This window comes from Balaenoptera acutorostrata, chromosome 7 (assembly GCF_949987535.1).
Source record: "Balaenoptera acutorostrata chromosome 7, mBalAcu1.1, whole genome shotgun sequence".
Classification (NCBI taxonomy): Eukaryota; Metazoa; Chordata; class Mammalia; order Artiodactyla; family Balaenopteridae; genus Balaenoptera; species Balaenoptera acutorostrata.
The window spans coordinates 1,285,097-1,312,198 of record NC_080070.1 but is presented as its reverse complement, the minus strand read 5'-3'; the positions used below and the strand labels follow the sequence as shown (position 1 = coordinate 1,312,198).

At 48.0% G+C, this 27,102-nt stretch overlaps 1 protein-coding gene across 4 annotated transcripts in view; it reads left to right on the top strand.

The window, feature by feature from the left end:
* The window catches only part of DNAJB6 (DnaJ heat shock protein family (Hsp40) member B6), a 57,414-nt gene that overhangs the window by 17,642 nt on the left and 12,670 nt on the right, over nt 1-27,102 (top strand). For all 4 annotated transcript variants that reach the window (XM_057549489.1, XM_057549487.1, XM_057549488.1 and 1 more), the window contains exons 2-8: nt 261-352; nt 2,490-2,599; nt 4,511-4,570; nt 5,397-5,507; nt 16,202-16,333; nt 17,647-17,788; nt 18,273-18,343. In XM_057549489.1, the coding sequence (XP_057405472.1) occupies nt 288-352; nt 2,490-2,599; nt 4,511-4,570; nt 5,397-5,507; nt 16,202-16,333; nt 17,647-17,788; nt 18,273-18,343 (691 nt within the window). In that variant the 5' untranslated portion in view covers nt 261-287. The remainder of the gene's footprint in view (nt 1-260; nt 353-2,489; nt 2,600-4,510; nt 4,571-5,396; nt 5,508-16,201; nt 16,334-17,646; nt 17,789-18,272; nt 18,344-27,102) is intronic.

Here is a 27,102-nt window from a genome sequence, read left to right as displayed (position 1 = left end):
CCAAGGCTGGTGCAGAGTCACCTGTCGGTTTGATTTAGTTGAGACTATTCTTAGCTCATTTCAGAGCGTTTTTTCCTACGTCGGGAAGGGTCTTCGGGTGTGAGCCTTGGAATCAGCCCCCAGACGCGGCCCCGGCCCAGCAGGCTGGTGGTTAGCGCCCAGGCAAAGCGACACCCCTCACCCCTGCCCTGTCCGCCCCTGCCCCCAAGACGAGCCCAGCCTTGGCAGTCTTGTCACTGACCACGTATTTCTGGTTGCAGGACTCGTTTCCAACAGCCGGTTGAAACATGGTGGATTACTATGAAGTTCTAGGCGTGCACAGACATGCCTCAGCCGAGGATATTAAGAAGGCGTAAGTAATCGTATTTCTGAATGAGTAAGTCTGTGCACTCGTGTGCTGGTCATTTGCAGTGTAACTTTATATCGCCCCTAGAAACGGCACTTCAGCTGGTGTGAGTCTCTGCTGCAGTCTAGTTTGAATTTTAGACAGCATTTAACAGGTTAGCTTTTGCCTCAGACCTAGGCCCACCTTACCACCTGTCATTCAGGGAGAAGAGGGCACTTGGTTTCCTCTGTCACTTTGTCTTGGGACAGTGGATTCCATTTCTGCTGGAATTAGATCAAAAACTTACTGAGGATGTGAAATCAGCCCAAAGAACTTTGACGCTGGACTTGGAAGTGGAGCTGCCTTGGCGCTCGTAGGGTTGTCACCATAACATCCTTGGTGTAGCTGCTTAAAGATTCCCGTTGCATGACCCTGTCCTGGTCCATGTTCACACTTGAGCCTGGCACTATTGTCTGTCCTGGCTGAACCTTTGTGATCAGGGCCTGGCCCACGGGAGGCATCTGAGGCAAGTCTCAGGTCACGGGCAGCTCTCAAGGTAAACTGGGGTCAATTTAATTCAGTGTTAATGTACAGCAGAAGGTTGATAGATTTTTAGCCTAGCTCCAGACTAATGCGTAAGCCTGGAATAATAGGGAATCAGGTTCTGGTTTGTGTTGTAGGAGCTAGCTTTTCAAGGCTTCATGAAGTTGATACTACTAGACTCAGGTGTGCAGATGGAAATGAAGTATTTTTGAACCAGGTCGTTCTTTTAAAAATACTCAACTAATTCAGCAGGTTGACTGCCGTTGGGCATACCTGAAGCTGCTTGCAGAATATCCCTGTGTCAGACCTGGGCCAAGAAACAGTGGGGACCAGGCGGCCAAGGACGTACCTTAGAGCTGTGTCACCAGTGGGCTGTGGGGTTTCTCCCGCTCGCTCACGGTTACAAGCAAGAACACCTTGGTACAGTTGGAAGTAATTGTACTGTTCTTAAATAAACGTAATATGTGCACAGTACTTGTATTAACTGATGGAAAATCATGGCTGTATTGTGACAGACACGATTAGAGCACGGCGTCTCTGGGTGACGAAAGCAGTGGAGTGGAGAGGGGAACGCGTGGTACCCCTTAACTCACTGTGTTATACCTTGAATCTAAGGAAATCTAGCAGTCTTCACAAGGCATAGATAATTGAACCTTATCCTGGATGCTCATACGTTTCTTCACTGTCACACAAGCATGCTAGTGCAAACCAGTTCTTTCTCTCTTTAGCTGTTTGTATGGTTTGTCTTTTTTTAAATGGAGGGTTTGTAGCACTTGAGGGGTTTTGGTCTGCTACTGCATGGTTAGGTCCACAGTGATTTAATAATAAAGTACTGTTTTATCATTAGATTCCAGCTTTAATCCGACTTTAATAAGTTAAGCTGAGGTTTTTGATTAAAATGCTGAAATTAAATTGAACCACAGCAGCCTTACATTAATAACTTGCCAAGTGTTAGAAGGACTGTCGGTTTGTATTCTGGTCATAGATTTTTAAGGAGCACGCCCTCTCCCTGTCTCACGTCCCCCCCACCCCCCCTTTGAAATGTACACTGCTTATGTGTAGCTAATTAGAAAAGAGGATTTTTTTTTTGTTTTTTGGAAAGCATGTACTTGTTAATGTTAATTGGAACCACGGAGCAGACCGACCTTGGTCATGGAATCTTCAAGTGAATCTTGAATTCAAATCTCAAGTCGTGAAAGATGCTGGAATATTCCACCGTGCTGTAGCCAGTGGCCCACCTTCGCCCACTGATGCGAAAGTAATGGGCTGGTCAGGCGATGGGGACATAGGGATAGGGACAGTCACGTTGGCTCTTTTCTCTCAGGGAGGAAGGCCTTTGCACGTGCTCCATTTTCTCACCCTTAGCACCATTAGTGCACGCTGCCCGTACTTCGGTCCTCACACATTTTAAAAACGTTTTTTTTATCTCTAGAGGTGGGTTTGTGTTATGCTGTCGATTTTGGAATGTTTTTCTTTCACTCTGGCAGAAAGGGAGACGTTACAACAGAAACTAAGGTTAATCTCACTAGTTTGCAGCTGTCATTTTTTTGCTTAATTATGTTTCGAAGCCCACTGGCTTTCTGGGCATTGGATTGATCAGTACCCTTTTACTCCTTTTAAGATATAGGAAACTGGCACTGAAGTGGCATCCAGATAAAAATCCTGAGAATAAAGAAGAAGCGGAGAGAAAATTCAAACAAGTAGCTGAGGCGTATGAGGTGTTGTCAGATGGTGAGTAGCCCAGCATGGGGGCTGTGCCCTCCCCAGGGCCTGCAGACTGAGGGATGGCTGAGTGAGGTTTGGGACAATGAGAAGGAGGTTTTTCTTGTGCAGATTTGACATTCCTGTTCCTGGCAGCCACTCGGTAGGTTAGCCTGAGTGCTGTGAGGCACCCTGGCCTCCAGACTTCTCCTGGGGTGACTCTTTTAAAGCAGTCCTGACCCCTGGTCTGGGGACTGACGGGACAGGTCAGGTCGCGGCAATCTGTCTGGGTCACTGTGGGTGCGCTGGAGGCGAGCTGTGCAGTTGGTGTCGTGACCTCTCATCCCCGTTGCCCTACTGAACACCCTGTGTGAATGTGCTGGCTTCTGCTTGGAAGGATCTCCTGCATGTCAGGAAATCTGGCATCGCGCGTACAGCTGAGGTTCAGACTTCGCAGCTGGTAGGTTTCCCTCCCCAGGTCTAGAGCTTAGGTATTGAATGGAACTGAAAGTAAGATCTGCTGGCTTAGTTTCAGGGGTCACGCGGAAGGTAGCTGTCAGCCAGATAGATTCCCCGGGTTCTTGGTAAGAGAACCGTTGTGTGTGGGCCGTGTGGTAGGGAGAAGACTGTGGAACTTTGTGAGAAAACTGGAGAACTGCTGATGCCACCTTGCCAGGAAGCGGTACTCGAGGGCCTGGTGTGAGTCGAGGCGGAGACATGTAAAAGATGAGAGGCAGACTCACCGACCACAGGGAGTGGACCCTTTGCTCCAAGTGTTGCTACATGTGGCCAGGTTCACTGTTAAAAGAGAGTTTTGATTTTAGAACCAGCTCCATGTGACCGTCACCCGTGTTGACACCCGTGTTAACACGGGACCATCTTGCTTAGGTCCTAACAGCCCCTCCGCCTTTATTTTGAAGGAAGGCCTAGTCGTCCTATTTCACAAGTGACTTTTGTCCTTGTTACCGTCGTCATCGTCCTGGTGTGTGTGTGCTGGTCCAGCATGCCCAGATTTGTGGATTTCACGGACCAGGAGCATGAGAAAAATGGAGGACTAAAGTCAAGCTTGATTTTTGGTAGAAAGAGAACCTTTCAACTCCCATAAAAATGCTGTTTTTTTGTTTTTGTTTTTTTGGTGAGGGGGAGTGTATTTTTCACATTCTCTTACTCAGCCTTCAATCCCAGGAGTTACCTTCACAGATACACAGTGACTGTTCTTACAAGTCTCTGATTACCAGAAACTGGCTGTAAATGGTTTGCTTCTACACTTGTTTCCCCCATAAACCCCTGTTGTTTTACCACACGATTTTGTAGAACATGAGATTTTAGGGGAACACACATCGTGTATCAAAAGAACCTATATGTCTGAGCAGGGCTGCATCGTAGTTGTTTTTATTCTAGAACGTAAATGATAAGATGACCAGGGATAGTAGACCATCATCAAGGCTTGGGTGGGCTCTTGCCTTAAACCAGGGTGATTAAGCTGTAGGCTTTGGGTTGGCTCTTACTCTGGCTGTTATTTAGTTCATCTCTTTTCTGCCCTCACCAAGACCCTGTCCTGTTTCTCTTTGTGCCACAGATCTTATCCCCCAGTTGGACTTTGTAGTAAGAAGGTACATGTCTAGGGTTGGAATCGTTTTGCAACTTTCTATTGGGGTTTTGATGTAGTATGCATGGGCGCGGTGAGCAGTAGAGTGAAATAAATGTTTTAAACTTGACAGTACTTAAAAACGTTTCGAGTTGTTTTTAAGGGAGAGAAGCACTTAGATGTTCCGTCTTTCACCTTTTCATCTACAGTAAGGGAGGCCTAGCTCTTTAAAACTGATCGTGGAAATTGAGAACCACAGTGGGTCTTTGGTTTACAACTTTGGAAACACTTTATTGAATTTTGAGGAAAAAGAACAACTTGGTCTTTACTGACTTGTCTTTTTAAATTTATAGCTAAAAAACGGGACATCTATGACAAATACGGCAAAGAAGGATTAAACAGTGGTGGTGGAGGTATGTGTGTACATGTTGGTCTTTCTCTTGGCCTTGTAGTGACCAGAGGAGGTGGTCTGATGGCAAAGGGTCTTACGGGGGTTCAGTGTGTTATTTCTCTTGGACACTCATGTTTCAGTAAATACGGATGCAGTCTGGAGGGTGGGCTGGATGGGGGAAGGAAGGAGAAATTGATAACACGGAAAAAGCCTATTGAAAATCTCTTTGTTATACTAGGAAGTGTATATTGGTGTACATTTTGTAGATAGGAAATACTGTAAAACCTCGTGTCAAGAGTTTGTACCCTGAGAGCAGTACCTGATGTGTCAAAATATCCTTAGGGTTTAAAAAAAAAAAGATTCTTTCGAAAAACTAAATAACCACCTAAGTAACTGCCTCTGGTGGTGAGACCTAGACGTGTGTATTTTTGATGAAAAGTTCCTGCAGTGATCTGCTGTCCTGCCGGCTCCACAGTCGGCATTTGGACATTCACGCTCCAAACCGACCGTACACACGTATGAGTGAATGTTTATGTGCTTGGTTTACGTGAAGTTTCACAACAAAGAATAAAAGTAGTGTAATATTGTGTGCTGATGACACATTTAGAGATGGTGAGGAAGTCCTCGGGTGCTGTGTGCAGCTCAGGAACGCTGACGTCCAAGCACATTTCCCAGCTCTGGGCTCAGGTGGTTTTGATCTCGGTAGGGCTTGAGAGAGCCTCAGGTTTATGAAACATTTTCCTTTTTTAGATCATGGTTTGTATTGAAATATAATGTCCTGTAGACAAGTGATAGTGTGTCAGCTGCGAGCAGGAATCCATAACTGACAGCTGTGCTTGCTTCTGTAGGTGGAAGTCATTTCGACAGTGCGTGTGGGTTTGGCTTCACATTCCGAAACCCAGATGATGTCTTCAGGGAATTTTTTGGTGGAAGGGACCCATTTTCATTCGACTTCTTCGGTAAGTTCATCGTTCTGGGTCGTTGGTTACATAATGTGTCCGTGACTCTCGAAGACAGACATACCCATTCTGTTTAATCACAGTTGTAGCTTGTCCTTAAACTTGCTGTCTGAGCAGTGCAGGAGTTTAACTAAACCCCTTTTCCTTCTCCCTTCAGAATATTTTTCTGAATTTACACTTTGCGTGTTTACATAATAAAGGCTTTAATGTACTCATTTCCTTGGCTGTGTTTGCCTCTGATGAACTACCTATGCAATGGGAAGGATGTGGACACTGGGGGCTCAGAAATGCTGTTCCTGGTCGGACAATGCATTCTATGTGAATTTGCCGTGTAATAGTCTGGTTAAAAACACTAAGCATCGAGGCAGATGTTGTTCAGAAGACATTTGATCTATAAACTTGTTTTTGTTTTTCTAATTGTGGTGTTAGGACTCTTGAGTATGCAGTTTTTGGAAAGAAAGGACACCTCTAGAGCAAGGCATCACAGATGTTCATCTTTGAGAGAACAGCTTTGCCAGAGGAGACTGTGCTGCTCTAGCTGCTGTTTCATTGTAGGAGAGGGTTTCCCATCCGCTGCACCTTTGGTCCTGGTGCCCGACTAGTGGCAGAGTGTTGGGAACTCATGTTAGGGTCTGGTGTCGGGAACGTCCGGTGCGCTGGGCGGCTCGAGAGGTCAGGGTTCATTCAGCGTGTGCTGCTGAGGCCACTGTTGTCTTTGGCTCCTGGAGGGGGAGACATACCCTGTGTTTGCTCCCTTCATTGCCTGGAGCCTGGTTGAGAAGACTGAATGCCACCTGCAGCCCCTCAGGAGGGAGACAAGAACAGCAGTTCTGTCTACAGCTAACACAGGGGCACCAGTGGACCCTGCCCATGCAGGCATGACGAGGAGTAAGGCGCTACCGTGTCTGGTAGGTGGTGGGCCTTTTACATGGTGCAGTCAGTCCTTCAGTTTGTTTCAGCTGGGGATTCAGAGAGACTGTCCTTATTTATTTATTTTAACATCTTTATTGGAGTATAATTGGTTTACAACGGTGTGTTAGTTTCTGCGTTTCCTTATTTTTTACTATTTTATGGCTTTACTTTCTAAGGAAGTAGCTTATGGAGGAAAGGTGTGTATGTATACTAGTGTATATTAGCGTTTTTACGGACAAGTGTAACAACAAAAGCTAAGCAGGGGAGTGTTCCAGTGGGATGGGGCAGGAGACTATGTCTTTTTTGAAGACTTTATTTTTTGCATTAATTGCTGCTACCATAAGCAGAAATATGTATTGGGAAGGCTCCCTATAAATATGATATGAAATATAATTATGTCCTTTATTAATTTCCCCTTATATTGGTAAAATATCTTACTGTAAGAAAAATACAAACAGTTTTAATGATCTTTCCCGTCTTAAAATTACCTTGTGTCTCGTTACAACCTTCAGCGAGCTCCAGATGTGTTATTTTGGGGGAGCAGGGCAGGTGCTGGGTGAAATTGGCCCGGTCTCTGCCACCTCGAGCTGTGAGGGGGGTGGCAGAGAAGGCAGAGCAGGCTGCCCTCGCCAGGGCTGTGGCCGGTGGCGGCTCACACGTGCTGCTTCATCACTCACAGGGCCTCTCAAGGGAAGAGCCCCTTAGTGCTTGAACAGTAGCCAGGTTTTGTTTTCCTTGGGAAAAAATCTGACAGGCCAAGCTTTCTCATTAAAAATGATTTTCCTTGAGCCGCTCTTTCTAGAGTAGAGAAGGGATAGAGATGATAATCAGATGTGGATGAGTTAAGTAACATGTGGTTCTTACCCATTATGAGTACTGACTTCCACATCTTCTGAATTGAGGTTTGTGTATGTAAAGAAATCTTTATGTGCATCTGTAATTCACTTAGAAGAGTTACAGATTGCAGGATGTACGGTGGAAATTTCTTCCATTGGATTCAGAGTCCAGTTTAGGAGAGACCTAGTCTTCCTGTAGATCTAGACTCTCAGGCCCTCTGTTTGAGATACTGCGTTGCTCACATTTTAGCACGAGGCATTTCCCATATGTTTCTCGTGATTGGTGTGGCAGTGATAACTTGTCCAGCCCATTCTTGTAGGTGTTCTAGGTGACTTCCGTTTTCAGGCTCTCAGGGTTTGCACACAGGAAGAGGATCTGCGCCGCAGCTACTGCAGGTATGACGTGACAGTGCACCCCGATGGCGGTATGTTCAGTGCAGAGCTGAGTGAACGTAGGGTTGGGGGTTTTCTGCTTTGGCAGTGATTTAGTTGATGTTTCTCAGTATCCACATCAACCCGGTTATAGCGTCCATTTATAGTAGTGTGTTATTTTTTCATCTTAATTTTTCACACGACCAACTTTTTTGCGCTCCCGTTTTCCAAAAAAACCAAAAAGAGTAGCTCAAAACCTGTAAAAAGACATTCTGAGCTTCGCTTTGCGTTTATCAGAGTATAAAACCCTCTTGACTTCAGACTCCCCAGATGAAAGAGGAGGAGGCTTGAAGAACCAGAGCTGGTGGGAAGGACTGAGGCCTGAGGGGTGCTGCACGGACCGCCACACTGCAAGGACCGTTATGTGGCGGGAGGAGGACGTGGGCCTGCAGGCCTGCAGAGAGACGCAAGCCTCCTCGACAGACGCCTTCCCAGAGAGGGAGGGGAGAGCATTTCTAGGACGCCGAAGACTGGCTCTGCAGTGTAGGATGCAGGCCGACCTTTCAAGGCTGACTTTGCCGAATGTAGAGCACGCACAAAACTAGCCTTAGGAGCATGTTAATTGGAAAAAATTAATGAGTAGGGATTATACTAATGTGAATTAGGATGATCCCTTCATTTGTTTATTACTGAAGGATGCCGTTACTCGGTAGAATGATGTTCTAAGATAGGAAAGCTTTGACCATTACAGGCCTAGCAGGAAATGCTGTCTGGGAGACATTTCTCCCGACTTGCACCGTCTGGTTGGATAGCCAAAACCAAGCTCTGAAACCGAAAGCCTCTTCCCGAGAGCGAGAGTGAGAGTGAGTTCACTTCGGTCGTGTCCCCTCCGCGCACGGGCTCCGGTCGTGCATGCGCATGCACCCGGCGAGGAGGGGAGAGGAGGGGGCGTGGGTGCAGCACAGGCAGGCGGGGCTGCGGAGGGAGGGGCGCAGCCAGGCGTCGGGGGTCGAGAGCCGGTTGTTCCGGTTGTTCCCTCTTCCTCCAGGGCCGGGGAGGCGGCGCACGAGCAGCTGGCGCCTGCGGAGGAGGCGGTGCAGGAGGGCAGCGAGGCGCTCGAGCCCGGCCGGGCGGGGCGGGGGCGAGCTCCCCAGCAAGGGCCTGGAGGCCACCTCCAGTGAGGACGGGCCCCCGGGGGCCCGAGGGGTGTGAGGACACGGGCCCGAGCTCGAGGCCCCGCTCCTGCCCCGGCGGGCTGTGCGGTGAGCAGGGCGCTGACTCCCTGCCCACGGTGTGTCTGGAATAAAGACTTCCTGCTGCTAGTGCCTGACGGCCCTTGGGCAGCTCCCCGCGGCCGTTGTGGAGGTGAGTGGAGATGCACAGGGGCCTGGGACGCCCTGCAGGCCACCCTCCACGCGGAAGCCGTGTCACAGCCCGAGGCAGCGCCTGTGCTAGTGTCCAAGCGGCGGGAACAGCAGACCCCGAGGTTGGAGCCTGAGACAGGGTGCGGCCTGGCTGGGTCCCTCCCCAGGCCTCTCCCAGCTTCTGGTGGCCTCAGATGGTTCTTTCTGTGTCTTCACATCATGTTCCCTCTGCATGTCCAGATGTCCCTTTTTATAAGGACACTAGTGACATGGCATCAGGGCCACCCGAGAGAGCTCCTTGTAACTGGATCGTCTGCAGAGGCCCTACTTCCCGCATGAGGTCACGGTCACTGGCCTGGGGGTTAGGAAGGCCGCACCGATGGGGGTCCCGTTCACCCTATAACGTGTGAAGACCTGGTCTGTGGTTTAGGAGCAGCACATTTTGAAAGGGGAAGCCTTTGAAGTTAGACACGCCGAGAAGCCGGACGTGGGAGAAGCCGGACGTGGGAGAGTGTAGCCTGCGGCGGTGGGAGAGGCCCTTGGGAGAGGCAGGGCCCGGGTGGTGACCCCCCCGGGTGGGCCTGAGACCCGGCGGCCAGCGTGCCCCCGTCCCCGTGGGCCCAGGCTCCGCCTGCACTGACCTGCACGCGAGGAATTGGAAAGGCGGCAAGGAGTAAGGCTGTCCACACCAGACAGCGTGTGAAGTTTCCTGCTAAAGGAGTTAAAAGAAAAACACTTTCCACGAGACTTAAAACGACTATGAAGCCCCTGTTGAGCCCCTGGGCGCCCCCACGCTGGGGGAGGGGTGCTGGGGCCAGGAGGGCCGGAGGGTGGCTCTGTCCGTGTTTGGGAAGTCTTCCGTCGGAACGGGGAGCAGGCGTGTGAAGATAGCTGGGCGAGGGCAGGTGCCGTGCTGGTGGGCCTCGTGTTCCTCTGACCCAGACCCCGCCCCGGCCCAGCCCCAGCGGGAGGGGAGAGGGTTTCCTGAGAAGGTCGCGCTCGGTGGTTTTCTGGGCCACGAGAGCAGCAGCGCGAGGTTCGGATCATCTCCCCCGGGGAAGCCAGCACCTGCCGCGAGCTGGTTTTGAGGGTTTTAATGGAGCTCCCGGCGCCACCCAGGGCAGAGCTCCCCGAGTCCGCGTAGGGCTTGCTCTCCTTCCCTGCCTCCTGGAGTGGTGCTCCCCCGGCCTCAGGTGCAGGGCGAGGGCAGGGCGCTGGCTGGCTGGCTCCCTAGAGTGGTTTGGGAGGGGACGGGTGGCGCCAAGAGAGAAGGGACCCTGGCGAGACGGGCCACACGCTGACCCTCACAGACTCTGTGAGGGACGGAGAGTCTCAGGGAGCCCCAGACCTCTGCTGGCGTCTGAAGTGGGACGATTTGGGTCCAGTGTGTGTGTTTGGGATCCTTGGCTTGGACAGCGTTCTGTAATCATTAGAAACTACAGTGCTGCTACCAGACCTGTGATGTAACTAGAAACTGCATTTTGTAACAAAATAGTTGTATGCAGAGTTGAAAGTGTGATGTTCATTTGGCATATATTATCTGCTTACTGTTCAGTGCCAGGCACCACCAGATGCCGGTTCCGCCACGGAGAGGTGTCCCAAACCCATCCTCCCCAGGGTTCCAATCTTGTATCACGCTATGGCTGTGTTTCTGATTTGTTCCCGTTTCTGTTTCAGATTCTTTTCAAATATCTTATTTTCTACTTCTGAATATGTGAGAAAAAAACATTTTAAAGCTTGAAGTTGTCGTGAAAGGAGTGTTTTGGTTTTTGTTTGTGGTGTTGGGATTAGCTGGGAGATTATCACATTGAAATCTGTCTGCTCCCCTTTGCCTTTGAATTGCAAGTGTTTCCCCTTTCCTAAGGGTTGCTGTAGTTGAGCTTTGAAACTGTAGTACAGTGTGATTTTCCTTTGTTTGAAAGGCCCAGGATGCTTTTTCGAGTTTATGGTGTTTTCCTTTTTTGTGCGGTTTTCTGTGTGTGCCTGGGAACTTGATGGCGTGTGGCCATAGGAAGGGACTGGCGGCTGCCCTAAGTCACCAGTGCAGGCCTCTCCCTTGCTTGGGTTTTGTGTTCACTGAAATGTTTCCTTCAGGACAGAGGGAGGAGTGCTCATAATCATGGCACTTGGCTTTGCTTCTGTTGGCGTTTGGTGTGGACTTCAGTATTTGGCTTGAGTTGGTTTCAGCCAACTGTTGTGGTGTGGTTACTGTTCTATCAGATACTGAATTTTGGTAAAATTTAAGGAAATGCATGGGTCTCAACGTCTTTGCACTTAGCTTTTTCCTTAAGTCTTCCTCTGTGTATGTATGCGTGTAAACGTTTGTTCCATTTTGCGCTTAATTTTTTCACAGCATTCAGTGCAGTGTATTTTTTGTCGTAAGTTTGACATCGTTACTTAGGGTGTTGGTCAGTTTAGTGTTTTGCAAATGTCACCTTCAGGGACTGTTTAGTACTTCTGAGAGAAGAGCAGGATCTTACCAAGTTGTAGAGGTATGTTTGATCCAGGATGCCTAAGACACTGAAAAGAAAGAGTTAAATCATAGGATAGGTATGTGCCTGTTTCCTGTAATGTTTGTATCTCACAGCACAGCATTGTTACGGGATAAAGACCTGGCTAAAGACTCTCCTAAAATGACCAAGGATACAGAATTTAGAAAGTCTTTTATTAGGTAGTCCAGAGAGACAGATCCAACAGGGTGTGTATGTCTGTATCTCTCTCTGAAGAAATTTAGTATAAGGAATGGGCTCATTTGATTATGAAGATGGACACTTTGAAAATCTGCAGAGCTGATGCCCTAGTTTGACTCCATCAGGCTAGAAGTGCCGTCAGTGTTCTGGTTCAGAAGCCGTCAGGCAGGAGGATTCTCTTGTGTTTAGAGGGGTGGGGGTTGGCCTTCTGGTCTAGTCAGCCCTTTGGCTGATGGGATGGGGCCCGCCCACCTTGGGGAGGCCAGTCTGCTCTGCTCACTGGGCGGTCACCTCACCCGAGAACACCCTTGGAGACGCCCCCAGTAGCTGGGCGCTGTGGCCCCTTCAGGTTGACACACAGAAGCCGTCCACTCCTTCCCAGCTCGGCACCCACGCTCGTTATCTCCTTGAACCATGCTTTATCTCCAGATAGAGACAATAGCAAGATCATAATCGTGCCTAACGAGATGGCTGTCCTGCATGTAATCGAGAATGTGCTAACCTTTCTCCCAAATAGGAGGTCAGGTCCTGGAACTTACCTTTCTCCTTGGTGCCCTATAGCTGAAACACTGTGATACAAAGCCTGCACTTGATGTGATGTGATGTGATAAGGGGGTAAGAGAGGCAAGAAAACAAAGTTGTGCTTAGTATTTATGAATAACATGTATGCACAAAGTATTCATAACGAAATTAGGAGGAAATACACCCGGCAGTTCCAGCCTTTGTTTCTGTAACAGGGCCTGTGGTCGTAGCTGCTGTTTGTAACTACCTCCTTCTTCCACCTGGTCCATATTCCCTTTGCCCATCAGGCACCTCGGCTGGCTGTGTGGTTCTGTATCCCTGGGGGAGTGAAAGTAAAAAAGTACTTGGTAGAATATTTGGTTATGTTGACATGTCTTATTAAAACTTATTTCTAAAGTAAATGCAGTATTTGCCCCTTTTAACCTCAAAAATAATAATATAACACAGGCTCAACGTAAGAAATTGAACAACGTAAATGAGATAAAAGGAGGGAGGGGGGAATCAACCTTTGTCTTACCACCAATTGAAAGTCCACTGTCAACATTTTTCAGATATTACAGTTGGGATGTGTATATATATATATATATATATGTTCTCTTCTGCCTTTTTCTAAAGCGTAAACTTGATGACCATTCAAATACTTGCATTTAACATGCTCTCCATTCATTTACTCTTTTGGAAAATTAGGTAAGTTTCAGTTTTCACTATAAATGCTTTGGACTCCTTTAGTATAGTAAGTTATTTCCATGTTTGATGAGTTGATTTCCCTGAAGTAGAATTGAATTGCTGGATTGAAGGGTCTTTAAAAATTGTATTTAGCTTGGGGGGCTGAAGATCGTAAAAGCTCATGATCCATACTCCCCAAACCAGCAGCAGCCAGTGACGGGGAGCTCTTAATAAGGATTTGCCTGATCTCACAGTGGCACCTGTTAACAACACATCGCTGTAATCATGACTTTTTTTTTTTAATGTGTTTTTTGGTGTCACCATGACTATTACAAATGAGACTTTTCATTTTTAGGGTTAACTGTAGTATCTGAAATTACACGTTAAAATTCGGTGACTACTTGAATTGTAGAAAGTCATATTTAGGCTGTATAATAGAAAAATATGCAAGATAAAAGATTTTAAAAATAAAAGAATACAAAAGTACAAGAAAATGTAATTGAAAAGCTAGCTGGCCTTATTCTTACAACATACTACTCAACCATCTTTTGAAGTAGCTTCTGAAGAAGGTGATTTTATAATTATGAAAGGCTTAATTTAGCTTCATGTAAACAAATTAAAACCGTTTGTTTAGCGGTGGTATCACATGGACACTGGTTTAAGTTGGTCTCAAAAGCCCTGTGAACAACCTTTAAAGATTTAGTTGCTGTATGAACCTTAAATTGTAACATAACTAATTGTTACAGCAGTAATAAAAGGAACATTGCAGAAGGACACAAACAACATGATTCAGTGTAAGATAAAATTTTAGAGCATGCAGGACAACACATCGTTTAGGAATTCGTATATGGATAGTGAAAATCTAAAGCTGGTCCTGTAGATTCTTCTTAACGGCTACTTCTTGAAAGAGAAAATTACTGCGCTGTGAGTTTAAACTGTACTTGTTGCATTATGTTTCTGTGTCTTAACGTGGGTGGTTGTAACATAAGAATGTGAATTATCTGCCATCTTGTAGATCGAATCTATAGAGAATGTGTCACTGCAGGTGTGTAGGCCATGATAATAAGGTAAAAGGTGACTTAGTAAATAGAATGCTTGTATTTTATTTGAACAGGATAAAGTCTCTGAAGACATTTACAAAATGTCTCCAGCTCTAGATAAAGTTTATGGTTCATTTTTCTACTTGCACTTCTAAATATGGTAATAATGGGACTGTAAGCCCTGTTCACAAGGTAGCTGGTAAATGAATTTCTTAAAATTGTGTTTGAAAACGGTGGCGTCTACTGTGGAAGTGGGAATTAAGCCAAGACCAGCAGGCCCTGGGGCTTCCTTGTTCACAGCAGCAGCCCTTGCCCAGTACTGCCGGGGGCTCGGGTCCCCTGTGGGGCGGTGGACCTAGTCTCTGTGCGGACATGTTCACTCCTCCTCCCTCTAGCACTGCCTTCTTTCTAGATCTCTCAACAGGCCACCAGTGACCAGGTTTTCTAAATGTTTGCTTCTTCAGGCCTGTTTTCGTGTACTTTGCATAGCTTGCTTATTTAAGAGAGGCCTTGTAGGTTTTTTTTTTTTTTTTGCTTTTTAAAAAAATTTTATTTATTTTTGGCCGCGTTGGGTCTTCGTTGCTGAGTGCAGGCTTTCTGTAGCTGCGGCGAGCGGGGGCTGCTCTTCTTGCAGAGCGCGGGCTCTAGGCGAGTGTGGCCATGTCGTTTTGCCACCCCTTTCCTCGCCCCCATTCTGAGCGTTCCTTAAGCTGCCTTGGTCTTGCCTGGCCCTTGGTCATTCCTCGGGGTCTGTGACCAACAGCGCACGTAACCTCTCGCACATCCTTTCAGGTCACTGCCAGTTACCCTGGGGGTGTGGTACGCTGCTCAGGTCACGTTTGTCTGTAAGCATGAGTGCACCATGAATCTCAATTTCTACTTGGTTTCGTGCTCACTGTGTGTTAACTTTTCTATTTACTTTTATTTTCTTTTCATTTTACTACTCAAATGCATTAACTTCGTGCTTTGGTCACTCTTGCCTTGTCTTAAAAATATGCCGTGCTGATTCTGTAGTTTGTGTGTCATGGGTTGCTTTTCTCTTTCCCCGACATGCATTTCTACCTTACTCATCCATCAGGAGTCCTTGTTTTTATTTTTCTTTTTTCTTTTTTTTCTTTTTTTATTTAAAATTAGCTATCATTCTTAATGGACACTTTTTTGTTGTTGTTAATAAATTTATTTATTTATTTTTAGCTGCGTTGGGTCTTTGTTTCTGTGCGAGGGCTTTCTCCAGTTGCAGCGAGCGGGGGCCACTCTTCATCGCGGTGCGCGGGCCTCTCACTGTCGCGGCCTCTCTTGTTGCGGAGCAGAGGCTCCAGACGCGCAGGCTCAGTATTTGTGGCTCACGGGCCCAGTTGCTCCGCGGCATGTGGGATCTTCCCAGACCAAGGCTCGAACCCATGTCCCCTGCACCGGCAGGCAGACTCTCAACCACTGCGCCACCAGGAAAGCCCAGTGAATTTTTAAAAAAGTTTGCATAATTCATGTTTTCAGTAGGTGCTCACTGATTGATGATAATAACCAAAAAAAGCCCCTGAACTGTCAAGGCTAATCTTATTTTTATTTTCAGGAGCATTTTGGTATCTCCAGTAGTAATATGATGCCTATTCACGTTAGTAATTTTCTATTAAAGTATAATGTAGTGTCTGCCAATTAACATTTATTCAGATTTGACTTCAGCTAATCCTTTCTAAAATTTTTTTGAGATGTCAGGCTTACAGAAAAGTAAAAGGGATTCCTTAGCACTTGGCCCAGAATCACCAGCTGTTAAATTTTGCCTCACTTTGCTACAGCATTCTCTTGCGTTATAAGTAAATACGTTAGAAGAATCCATTTTTGTTTTTATTCCTGGATGACTTTGGAGAAGGCAGCCCAGACTCCATGCAGCACGACTACTTAGGTGTGAAATCATCCTAACCTTTTAAATGGTGTCAGCTGGGACAGTGTCTACCAGAACTTTCAGTAAAAAGCTGTGTTAAAACAGCTCTCTGTCCAAGTCTGTAGTGCAGATTAATGACCTTGAGTGTTATATTTATATATAGTGTTGTGTTTTTTTGTTTGTTTTAAATCCCCGATGTATTCTAGCTTTAGTTGCATTAAACAAGTAAGTAAAAGTGCTGGTTAGATGGACTTTTGGCTGCTCTGTCGATAGGCTACATTGTTGTAATTTCTTGGTAAGTTTTTTGTTCCTAATGGAACAGTGTATCATAAGGCATTAACCCTTATTGAAGCTCTCCTGTGAAAAAGCAAAATTGAATCAAGATTTCACAAAGCACTTCTGTTTGTTTTTAGAAGACCCGTTTGAGGACTTCTTTGGGAATCGAAGGGGCCCCCGCGGAAGCCGGAACCGAGGCACGGGGTCGTTTTTCTCCGCTTTCAGTGGATTTCCCTCTTTTGGAGGGGGATTTTCTTCTTTTGATACAGGTACTAACTAAACAAATCTGTGCTTAGTAACCTACATTTTTCCCCTAATCTTCCCAAGAATGTTATACTTGAAAACCTACTTCTGATCTTAACTGTTAAAGGCGGCCAGCATTTAATGAAATTGCTGGTTAGAAGGAGTAAGGTATTTTGAGATAAATAACTGTGAGATAACCCACTTAGACAATCTCACTAAATCCTTTTTTATCTAACCTCAGCAGTTAAAAAAATTCCAGTATATCTTAGGAGAGTCCAGGTTGATGGGGTCAGGAGGTGGGGCTTTAATGAGGTCTGTGTGTGACCAGAGCCAAGCTGAGTCCCCAGGTGAGGTGTGGTCACTTGTGTTCGCCCTGCCGCACGGAGCTTAGCTGTTGATGTAGAGGCCGTCCACCAGCTGCAGTCACATGCACACGGCCTGATGCAACCCTGTGTTTCACCTGAAGAATTGTAACCTTAGCTTTTCTTTGAAGCTCGCCCAGTTCCTCTTAACAGAGGAGCTGCCGTGTTTCTGGTGCTCAGTTTTGTTTAAATGCTCTGGGGTGAGCACTGGCTGTGCTCCTTGTACAGGTCCCCACACAGCGCACCTGCGAGGGCCCTTCTCCTCAAATGCCGGCTGGACTTGGTTACACAGGGCAGGTGTCTGTGCACTTCCGTCCAGCACATCCTTTCGTTAGAGGCCATGTAATGTGCTCAAGTGTAAGGGAGAGTAAAATAGAGCTGGTGAAAAATACCACAACAGTACTTCATGTAAGAAATGTGTGTGGGACGGGACGCAGTCCTTACCTTTAAGGAGCCGCAGGAAGAGTTGTTAGGGAGTGTGGGGCGTGTGCTGTGATGTGGACCTTTGGGAGTGGGACAGGTAGGTAAGTTCTTTCAGCAAGCAGGCAGTCGCAACGTCGAAGTTGGCTTGCTTTGGTGTGGCTGTGGAAGTCAGTGTCCGTAGTCGATCACCATGTAATTGAGAATTAGTCCGTGAACCGCAGACCCGTGCTATTCCAGATAATTCTTTGTGGTATTCTTTCTGAAGTTATTTCAGCTTTTTAATAATTCAGATTTTTATTCCCTGTGGTCACAATTACAGGGAGCAAGTCAGAAGCAAGTTGGGTTTGCCCATCTGTGGCGGGAAATTCGCTCCATTCCTGTGAGATGCAGGGCACCAAGTTGCTCCCCTTCAGTAGGGTGAAGTGCAGGGAAACCCAGCAGAACCCTTTGTAAAGGGGGGGGTTCCTCCTGCCCTGTGGCTCTGATGAAAATGTGTGCATTAAATCAACAGTGGACGTACTAGTCTCTAATCTTTCTTTCCTGTTTTCCTACAGGATTCACTTCCTTTGGTTCACTAGGTCACGGGGGCCTCACTTCATTCTCTTCCACGGCATTTGGTGGCGGTGGGATGGGCAACTACAAATCTATATCAACTTCTACTAAAGTGGTTAATGGCAGAAAAATCACTACAAAGAGGTACTGTGATCCTCTCTAGTTCATATTTCGAATAAGTGGGTGTGGTGTTTCATTGGTGCCACATTTTCTTTGCACACCCTCCAGTGTGTGACATATGGGTTGTATGTTAAGTCTGTCTGGTACCATGAGAATCTTAATCTCCGATTTAGAGCTTTTCCTTCTGAATTTTTGCTCAGTGTTACATATTAGACATCACCTTTATTTAGAGCCATGTTTATGGGTAATAGTGTGTTGGAATGGTAAAATGGAAACCGTTCATAGTGAAACCCTGACTGTTCTGACTGCTAGTGCCTGTGCCCGTGTCCAGTGTCAGATTTTAAGAAACGTCTGTCCTCAGCAGGTTGGCTTCAGCCACAAAATTAGTAATTGCATGTATATCTGTGGCAAGTCCTGTAAAAATATGCATGTATATTCACATATGTTTACTTATTTGATAACAAGATGTTAAAATGCCTCTTATTCGCCCCCCCCCCCCCCCCGCCAGGATTGTCGAGAATGGTCAAGAGAGAGTGGAAGTCGAAGAAGACGGCCAGCTGAAGTCCTTGACGATAAATGGTAAGGAGCAGCTGCTGCGCTTGGATAACAAGTAGCTCGCCGCACGTGCGCAGCAGAGCGTTCCCTCTGGCGCGCGCCGTGGGAGGATTGACAGGAACATTTTTTTGAAGATTTCACACGAACTCGACTTTCCGTATAACTGTACTTAATCTAAAGTATTTATACATAGCTCATTGGAGCCCTACTTGTCATAGACTTTTGAGTTTATTGTTGGGACCACATGATAGGACCATTTTTTTTTTTGTCTTTAAAATTGTTGTAAATCTCTGTATGCACTTTGCTTTTTTATTAAACGTAATCCAAGGTGGCCGTGACTCTTGCGTACACTAACACCAGCACGGACCTGCTTTTCCATTGTGTTTGAAACATGAGCCAAGTAGTGTCAGCCTGCTGTGAAGTTAACATCGCCAGGGCGAATCTTCCACAAAAGTAATTTGAATTTTTTTGAGTATTTAGTAGTGAAAGATATTAATGCATTAATGGTAATACATTTCTGGTTTAATATAAATTGAGGATGTTTTCTAGTTGTGCATGAATGCTGGCAACTTAGTAAGTTTTGACAATTGTTTAAATATGTAATGTGTTAAGCTTAGGTTTAAAAAGTTAAGCTGGTAAACTGGGTCTTTGTCATTTGCTTAAAAAAAAAAAAAGAAAATAAATGCAAATGTGTTTGGTGCATTCTTTCCTGAGTGGGGCGAGGCCTCCTGTGTGTGTGTGTGTGACTTTGTGCCTGGGCTCCCAGAGTCCTTTCATTCCTGCTGTGTCTGGTCACTAAGGCCGATGCTGGACATCAGTTACGTGTGTTCTTTGGTGTATTTGGAGTGTGTATGAAAATTTTCCTATCAGTGTTGGATAATGATTAGCAATTTATTGAACATTTCTTCGGTGAGGGAGGAAACGGCTGTCCAGTTTTCCATTCTTCAGAATATATTGTTGTTTTCTAGGTTATGTTTGATGCCAGCTCATTTAAAGATAATATGCATAGTAAAGTCATGGAATGATACAGGTGTGGGCAAATATAAAGGTGTTTCTTTTGTTTTTCAATCAGTATAATCTGTCACGATAACCATTGATAACTAGAATTCCAGCCAGAGGAATATGAAACAAGAGTTTGATTGTATTTATACTGCCCCACTCGAGTTTGTTTTGGAACTAAGCAGTGTGAAACTGCTAGAAGAAGGTGTTAAAAAAGACATTGCAAACTTGAATGTAAGTATTGGAAGACAGCTGGACCAGGGAAGACAAGGAAAGGGGCTTCCGTGCGCCTGCCGTCTTAGCTCGCAGAGCCTGCGGAGGAGGAGGTGTGGGCACACCGCACGCCGGGAAACCACAGTGCAGAATCTGCTTTCACAAACTGAAACCCTAGTACCAGAAAGTCTGCTTTCGTTGTTGCCGTCAGGATAGGTGGTTTCTCTGTTACTACGTGAGAAGCTCACAGGAACAGCTGCCAGTTCCCTGACTTGGAGATTATATATATATATATTTTTTTAAATTATTTATTTATTTATTTATTTATGGCTGTGTTGGGTCTTCGTTTCTGTGCGAGGGCTTTCTCTAGTTGCGGCAAGCGGGGGCCACTCTTCATCGCGGTGCGCAGGCCTCTCACTGTCGCGGCCTCTCTTGTTGCGGAGCACAGGCTCCAGACGCGCAGGCTCAGTAATTGCGGCTCATGGGCTTAGTTGCTCCGCGGCATGTGGGATCTTCCCAGACCAGGGCTTGAACCCGTGTCCCCTGCATTGGTAGGCGGATTCTCGACCACTGCGCCACCAGGGAAGCCCAGAGATTATATTTTTCATTGATGGGTGGAATGAACCGTTTGGTAGAACAGGCTCGATGGCCCCCTCGGGACACCAGGTCAACGAAGAGAAGTCTCATCCGGCCCCCAGTTGTTAGTGTCCCAGGACGCGTTTCATTGGAACCTCGGCTTTACACCTCTGAATGTCCTGGGACGGTCGGGTTTAGTGCAGCCCCAGTTGTGAGCAGGTCGCTCCACTTGAGGGCGCAGGTGGAAGGTGAACCTCTTCTGGTGACGTTTTTTTGAGGGGAGCGTCACAGCCACATGTTCACCGTTCCCGCCTGTGAGAATTGCCATTATTCTGCACGTCCGTTAATAGGAACGTTAATGAAATGGGATAGAGAGCTTTTGCTGTCGGGGCTTGTTCCCTGAGTACTTGGAAGCAGTCGGGTTCGTTCCTGCAGCCTTGAGTCCGGTGTGCTGTGAAACAGCTGTGAGTGGTGAGGTGAGTGTTGTTTCCAGCACTGGTCGTATCACCCACAGAAGGAGTGACTTGGAACAAGAGCATTTAATTTACGTTACCGGTCTGGTCATTTGTTAGTCCCTGTACTTTCTGATTTAAAAAAAAAAAAAAAAAAAACCTTTCTGTAGCCCTGAATGCCTTTGCAGCGGGAGACCAAGCTCCCCACAAACTGCCGGTGCCCACTGTCCGGGTGAGCCCGCCGCCGGGGCTGCCGCGTCATGTGTGTGCTCGTTGCCTCCATGCTCAGGGGGTTATCGTAACAGTCGCTCAGGATGGAGGTCTTCTGTTGAGTTCCCCGGAGCACAGTCTTGAGGGGGCAGCAGTGTGCTGTGCTTTTCTCACTTACGCTCTGTTTTCTTGTTCCCTGTAGTTCGCACCTCCGTTGCTTTGATGTAGTTCAGTGATGGCTGGTTGCCTCATTCCTGTCTTTTCGGTTCAGGTTTCAAAGGTTCCAGGTTTGCTTTTAGCAGCCCGGTTACTGCTTCTTTGTGATACAGATGATACCAGTGGTCACACCTGCCCCGGTAGCTCATCTTTCTTCCTCTTGAGGGTCCACAAAGGGCACATTGTAGAAGTTTGCAGAGAAAGCTTTAGACTTACCTGAAGTTACTCTTGTAACCTGTGTGTCTGGCCTGCTGGAGTTTTCAGTACAGATGTGGGGAAGCTCCAGGGACGTTATTCGTGGGACAGCACCTTTCCAGTCAGTTTTCCCTTTGTTTATTGTCTACTGAAGCCTCGCCACTCCTGCTTGATTACCCACTAGCTGTCCTCAGCCTCTTCAGGGGCTGCTCTTCTTTCTCCTTTCAGCACTACATACTCACATGAAAATATTTTTTTTTTTTAGAGAATCCAGCAGTAGTTTGTAATTCATTTAATTGTCTCTGCTATTGCTTCTCAGTGGTTAGCCATCAGCAAGTTCAGTAATGGGATAATTATTACTATTTCAGGAGGTTTTCAAGCACAAAATTGTGGAGTGAGTTTGAGCACTTGGTATGGTGTGGTCAAGTGGAGGTTGAACTGTATGACCCAGTGGTCTTTTTTTGTTTTTTTTAATGAGGTACGAGATTCTGCCTCCCTTTGAGTTATTTTCAAGGTGATTGGTACTTTCAGAGTGGGTGGTTTAATGCTGCAAGTCTAGAAACATTTGCTTGAATAATTAGATTCTTCCTCAGTCACCTTTTCTTGCATCCTTAAAGTTAGTCTAAGGCTTCTGCTTTTAGAGCTGGTCACATGGGTGACTTTTGATTTTTGTCTCAGCACCTTTGAATCTGCTATTCCTTGCAATTCTAATGAATTGGGTTAATTAGATGGAGATTTAGTAGAGTATGACTAGTGGTTAAAATGGGATAAGACAACTTTTTTCCTTTCTTTTTTTTGGTGACTAAATTAGTTATTTCATCTTGCTACTTGAACAGGTCAGAGGAGGGAAGGTTACAACAGCTGTTTCTCTGTCAGTCAGAAATCTAGAAATCATGGTGATCATGGATTTCCAAAGACTAGACCTGGCTGGGACTTTGGAGAGAGCCTTGTTTGTTAGAAGTGGAATTGGGCATCAGAAGACCCGGTGCTTGTTCTTTGCTTAGGTGAATCTTTGTTCCTTGCTTCATGCACTCTGTAAGTTGTTCTTACCAAACTACATACAAAGGCACTAACTGAGGTTTTGGACCCAGGTGAGTTCTGCACTTTGAGGAGAGCCATGACTATTTCTCCTTTTTCCTCTGACCCCAGCATTCAGGGAACAAAGACTCCTCTTCTGCAGTCCAACCTCCATAGGAATACAGACCCCACGAGGGCAGGATTTGCCCATTTTCTTGCTGCTTCTCCCTAGCCTGTGGTGCTGAAAGCATTCCCTAAGTATCTGTTGTATAAATCATCCCATGGCTCTCATTTCCACTCTGCCCCTGGAATGCTGCCCTTTGAGCCTGGGAGCACCGTATCTCCCAGTCCGAGTGTACCGAGTAACCACCAGGTCTGGTTTGGGAGGACTGGGGGGTGCTTCTTGGTTTATGACATTTCTTTGTTCTTTGGACCACTGAATAGTCCATGGTGGTGGTAAGTTTCACAGTCTAGTAAGTAGAGCAGCTTATTACTTGTCCTTTTCTCTCCCAATAGGGTTGATTTGCTTCTTGAAAGGAACACAGAGCACAGCAGCGTCGTGCTGTTCTCCCCACCCCTTCCCTTGTCCTGTCCTGGTCCCCAAAGGCATTCAGGGCATTGGTAGGACATCACGAGAACCGGACTTTCTTACCTAGAGCATGTCCCAGGGCTGTAGGACCCAGAGCTGGGCATCCTGTAGCAGAAGCAGTGTCGCATTCTTTCTCCCGTTGTCTCATAGGGAAGACCACATTTGCTTACCGTGTGATGCGGGGAGTTCCCTGCCCTTGCGGAGCTCCACTCAGCTGGATGGCAGAGTGAGCCCGCGGGCAGGGTGTGGACGTGCGTGAGAGTACTGCAGGCGGTGAAGCCAGGAGGGAGAGGTGGCCTCTTTGAGGCCTTCCTGGAAGTAGTGGTCAGACTTTGGTCCTTCCAGGGGCCGTCCCAACATTCTGGTGGCCGTCCCTCCACCCCAGGTGGGCGCAGCGGGCGGGTACAGCGTGACCACAGTCTTCAGAGACTAATATTAGGCTTGTTCCCCTAGTTTTTTTTCAATAATTGAGATGTATTGGTTGTTTTGAGGATCAGTACACAGGACATTGCAGTTTGCACACAGTTCTTAATGTATGTACCAAAAATCTAAAAAGTCATGTAGATATTATTCTTCTTGAAACAGTAATTCCAGTGACTTTCCAGCTTAAATTCTGGAGGTAGCATTTCCTTAAGAGGGTATCAAGTACCAGTATCTTCACATGTGGACAAGCTGTTACACCCCGAGTTCCACTGTTGCACAATTTAGTATCATATGCACTGTACCTACATACATACATATGTTAGCCGACTCACTAGGGAACCTGGTTGGACGACCACCAGCACAGGTGTCCGAGGACACTGAGTTCTGACTGGGACGGCCAGCATCAGGCACAAGTCAGCGGGGAATAGAAGTCATTTAAGATATTCAAGACACGTGAACTGTATGAGTGGGTTATATTTGGTTGCCGTGTGTTACGACGTGTACTACAGTGTACAGAGACCACACCCAGCATCTTTGGAGTGTTAGCTGAGACCCATTCAGAAACCACTCTTTTCTGGTTGTACCAAAAAAATACTGCCAAACCATTTCCCTTCTTCAAGTCGTTTATACTTAAAAATGGGATGACGTGGGATTTCCTCCTAATTAAAAATGTTTCTGGAGTTCCTAAAAAAATCTTGCGTTTACCAAAGAGATGATACATACGCCCCTGTGACTGCACAAGGGGGAAGACGGGGGCGACCCCCGGGGTGCGGCTGCGCCCCTCCAGCCCAGTGCAGCCAGACGCCCGAGCGTCCGGGTGAGCCCCTTCGTCCCCTGGGCTTTACAGCTCCCTCTCCCTCTGGTTTGCATTTGCTTCGAGGGAGGAGTTACCCTTTCCTGCTGCCGTCTTTCCACTTTGGGGGAACATTTTCCCCTCCACCGCCCCTCCGTCAGCGGCAGTGAGGAGGCACCCAGAGCCTTCACCCAGCTGGGCTGCCGGGCTGCGCTTGCTGCCGTCGGCCCCACGCCCAGGCCGAGGGCTCTCACCTGACACACCGGCGTGCTGGAGGTGCCGCCAGGGCTCTGGTGGCACGGGATCCCGAGCCGGACGGGCAGGCGAGGTGCTCTCCGCGCGCGACGTCTGTGCTTCCCCTTTCCGTGGGCTGCCTGAGGGGTCCGCGCACGGTTGACCCGTGCTCGTGTGTGTGAGGAGCGTGGCGGAGGGTTCCTGTGGCGGCCAGGTGCTGGCCGCCTGCCGGGCGGGGTCTGGGTTCCCGCTGCCTCTGGAATGGCTGTGGTCGCGTGTGCCTGGCTGGGGCGGCCGTGCAGCCCGTGGTCTGGGCTTGGGGCTGCTGGCGCCCGTCGCAGCTCTGGCCTGAGAGTCCCGTGCAGCCCGGGAGCCTCGGCGTCCCTCTGTTCCTGTGATCGTTGAGGTGTCTGGGTGGCGTGCGTGTCCTTGTAGGAGTGGCTCTGTTGGGTCGGGGGCCTAGAGGAGGTTGAACAGCCGGGGGGAGAAATGTGTGCATTTGAAGCTGGTAGTCATAAGTTACTTTCCACCAAGAGTACGTGCCTACCAATGTACTTGTTAATGCTGTCTGTTAACAGTTGTTAAAATTCATGTTTCTGGTTTCTGGATGAGGTGGAGCCTCTTGGTTGGTGATGGCGGGTATCCCTGTTTTCCTGCGGTTGTTCCCTAATTTCACAGTCCCCTGTTACATCATTGTTTATGAGTCCTTTGCTCTGTTAAAGTGATTTTCCTTTTCAGTTGTCATGTGTTCATTTGACGTACTGTGTGGCTTTTGGGGTGGCCTTTTGTTTAATGTCCTACATGTTCCACAACTAAAAAATTTCCATATTTTTTTCATGTACTTTCACTTATATGTTTGCTTCTTTAATTTACTTGGAACGTTTGTATGTGTTAAAAACACCCAGTTTTCTCCCAGATTTCTTGCCAGTGTTAATACCTACTAAATCTCATTCAACACGCGACTGTTCAGGACTTGTGTTCTCTTGTCCTTTGGGTCTTCTTTTCGGCCCGGGTTGCACTCTGTCATGTGGTGTCCACTGGTGGAGTGCTTTGATGAAACAACTGCGAGTTCACGGCACGTGGCCGCTTAGTCTACATAATATGGTTTTTTAATAAGTCTTTAACGGATGTCAATATTGAGAAGAAACTAGAATCACTCGAGATTTTTATGTGGATTAAACTGTGTCTTTAGGAAAATAAGATTTTGTGAATATAAGATCCTACCAAAATTAGAATGTTTATTCTTTTTGATGATTTATTTCAGTTACTGTTTATTACGACAGCCTTTGGTCATTTTTTTTGTTTTTGTTTTTGGCTGCGTTGGGTCTTCGTTGCTGCGTGCGGGCTTTCTCTAGTTGCGGCGAGTGGGGGCTACTCTCTAGCGGTGCACGGGCTTCTCATTGCGGTGGCTTCTCTTGTTGCAGAGCACAGGCTCTAGGTGCGCGGGCTCTAGTAGTTGTGGCACGTGGGCTCAGTAGTTGTGGCACACGAGCTCAGTAGTTGTGGCTCGTGGGCTCTAGAGCGCAGGCTCAGTCGTTGTGGTGCACGGACTTAGTTGCTCCGCGGCATGTGGGATCTTCCTGGACCAGGGCTGGAACCCGTGTCCCCTGCATCGGCAGGCGGATTCCCAACCACTGCGCCGCCAGGGAAGCCCCTTTGGTCATCTTGATGGAAGTCGTGCTTCAGCCGCGCGGTCGGGTCCCTGCAGCCTGAGTGAGGACTGAGCAGGAAAGCTGGGTGGCTCGCCCCTCAGGGCCGGCCTGTGTCGTGCGGGTGCTCAGGGCATCAGAGCGTTGCTTTGTCCTTTATGGAGCGGGTGGTAGGAGTGCCCCCGACAGCACACAGCCCTCGCCCCTCCTTCCTCTCCGTAGATCCTGACCCTCACCCTGCTTCTCTCGGGGCCCTTTTTAGCCAAGCAGGCACGTGGCCCCAGAGACAGTGGTCTCCGCCGGAGGAGTGGGGCCTGGGGCTCTGCGGCTCCTGAGGGCAGGGTACTGGGGCCCGACCCGAGGCCGCCTACGCGAGAGCAGAGTGACATGCTGGGGTCGGGAGGCCAGGGCGGTGGCTGGCTGTGCCTCTGCCTCCCTGGGTTTCCATGTCGTGATTGTTCTCGAAGCGTACAACCCCCGGGGGTGTGTGGCCGTGAGATCCGAGCTCCAGGCGCTGTTGGCCAGAGCTGTGACACCCCTACTTTCCGGGTGAGTGCGGGGCCCCATCCACCCGAGCCCGGCCATGCCCTCCATCCCGGGGTGCTGTGGTGCGTCAGGAACTATCCCCCCACCCCCACCCCCCGCCACCGCCCCAGGAGCAGGTTGCTGAGCTGCCCTGCCCTGCAGCTGTCTCCGCAGACAAACGAGCGATGCCTTAACCCGCCTTAACCCACCGGGAGAGGCGGGCGGGGGAGGCGGGCGGGAGAGGCGGGCACTTGCGGGGCTGGCGGGCGCCTCAGGGCAGGTTAAGGGGCTCCGCCCTCTGTGGTGGTAACACGAAGGACGCTCTAAGCTGTGGTGCTGGTGGGGAGGCCAAGCCCACCGGCCCTTGACAGGAGCTTTTGACCCTTGGTGTGGATTCTGTGCAGGACTTAAGTTCAGAGGGGCTCGGACAGGAGAGTTCCTGCTGTTGTCTCCTTGATCTTTACCCTCGGTCCGTGTTCCTCCCGTGTCCGCACGGCTGCAGCCAGCACCACCGCCCACCTCCTGCCAGAGCCTGGGCCCCTCCTGACTCGGTCCCCCTTCACGTGACCGCCTTCTCGGTCCACCTGATGGTCAGTATCATGCATCGTCACCGTGTCGCCTGCCCGCAATCTGGCAGCGAAGATGAAGTCGCTCCCTGCTTAGAGTCGCCTGCGAGGTGCTTTAGACTTGGC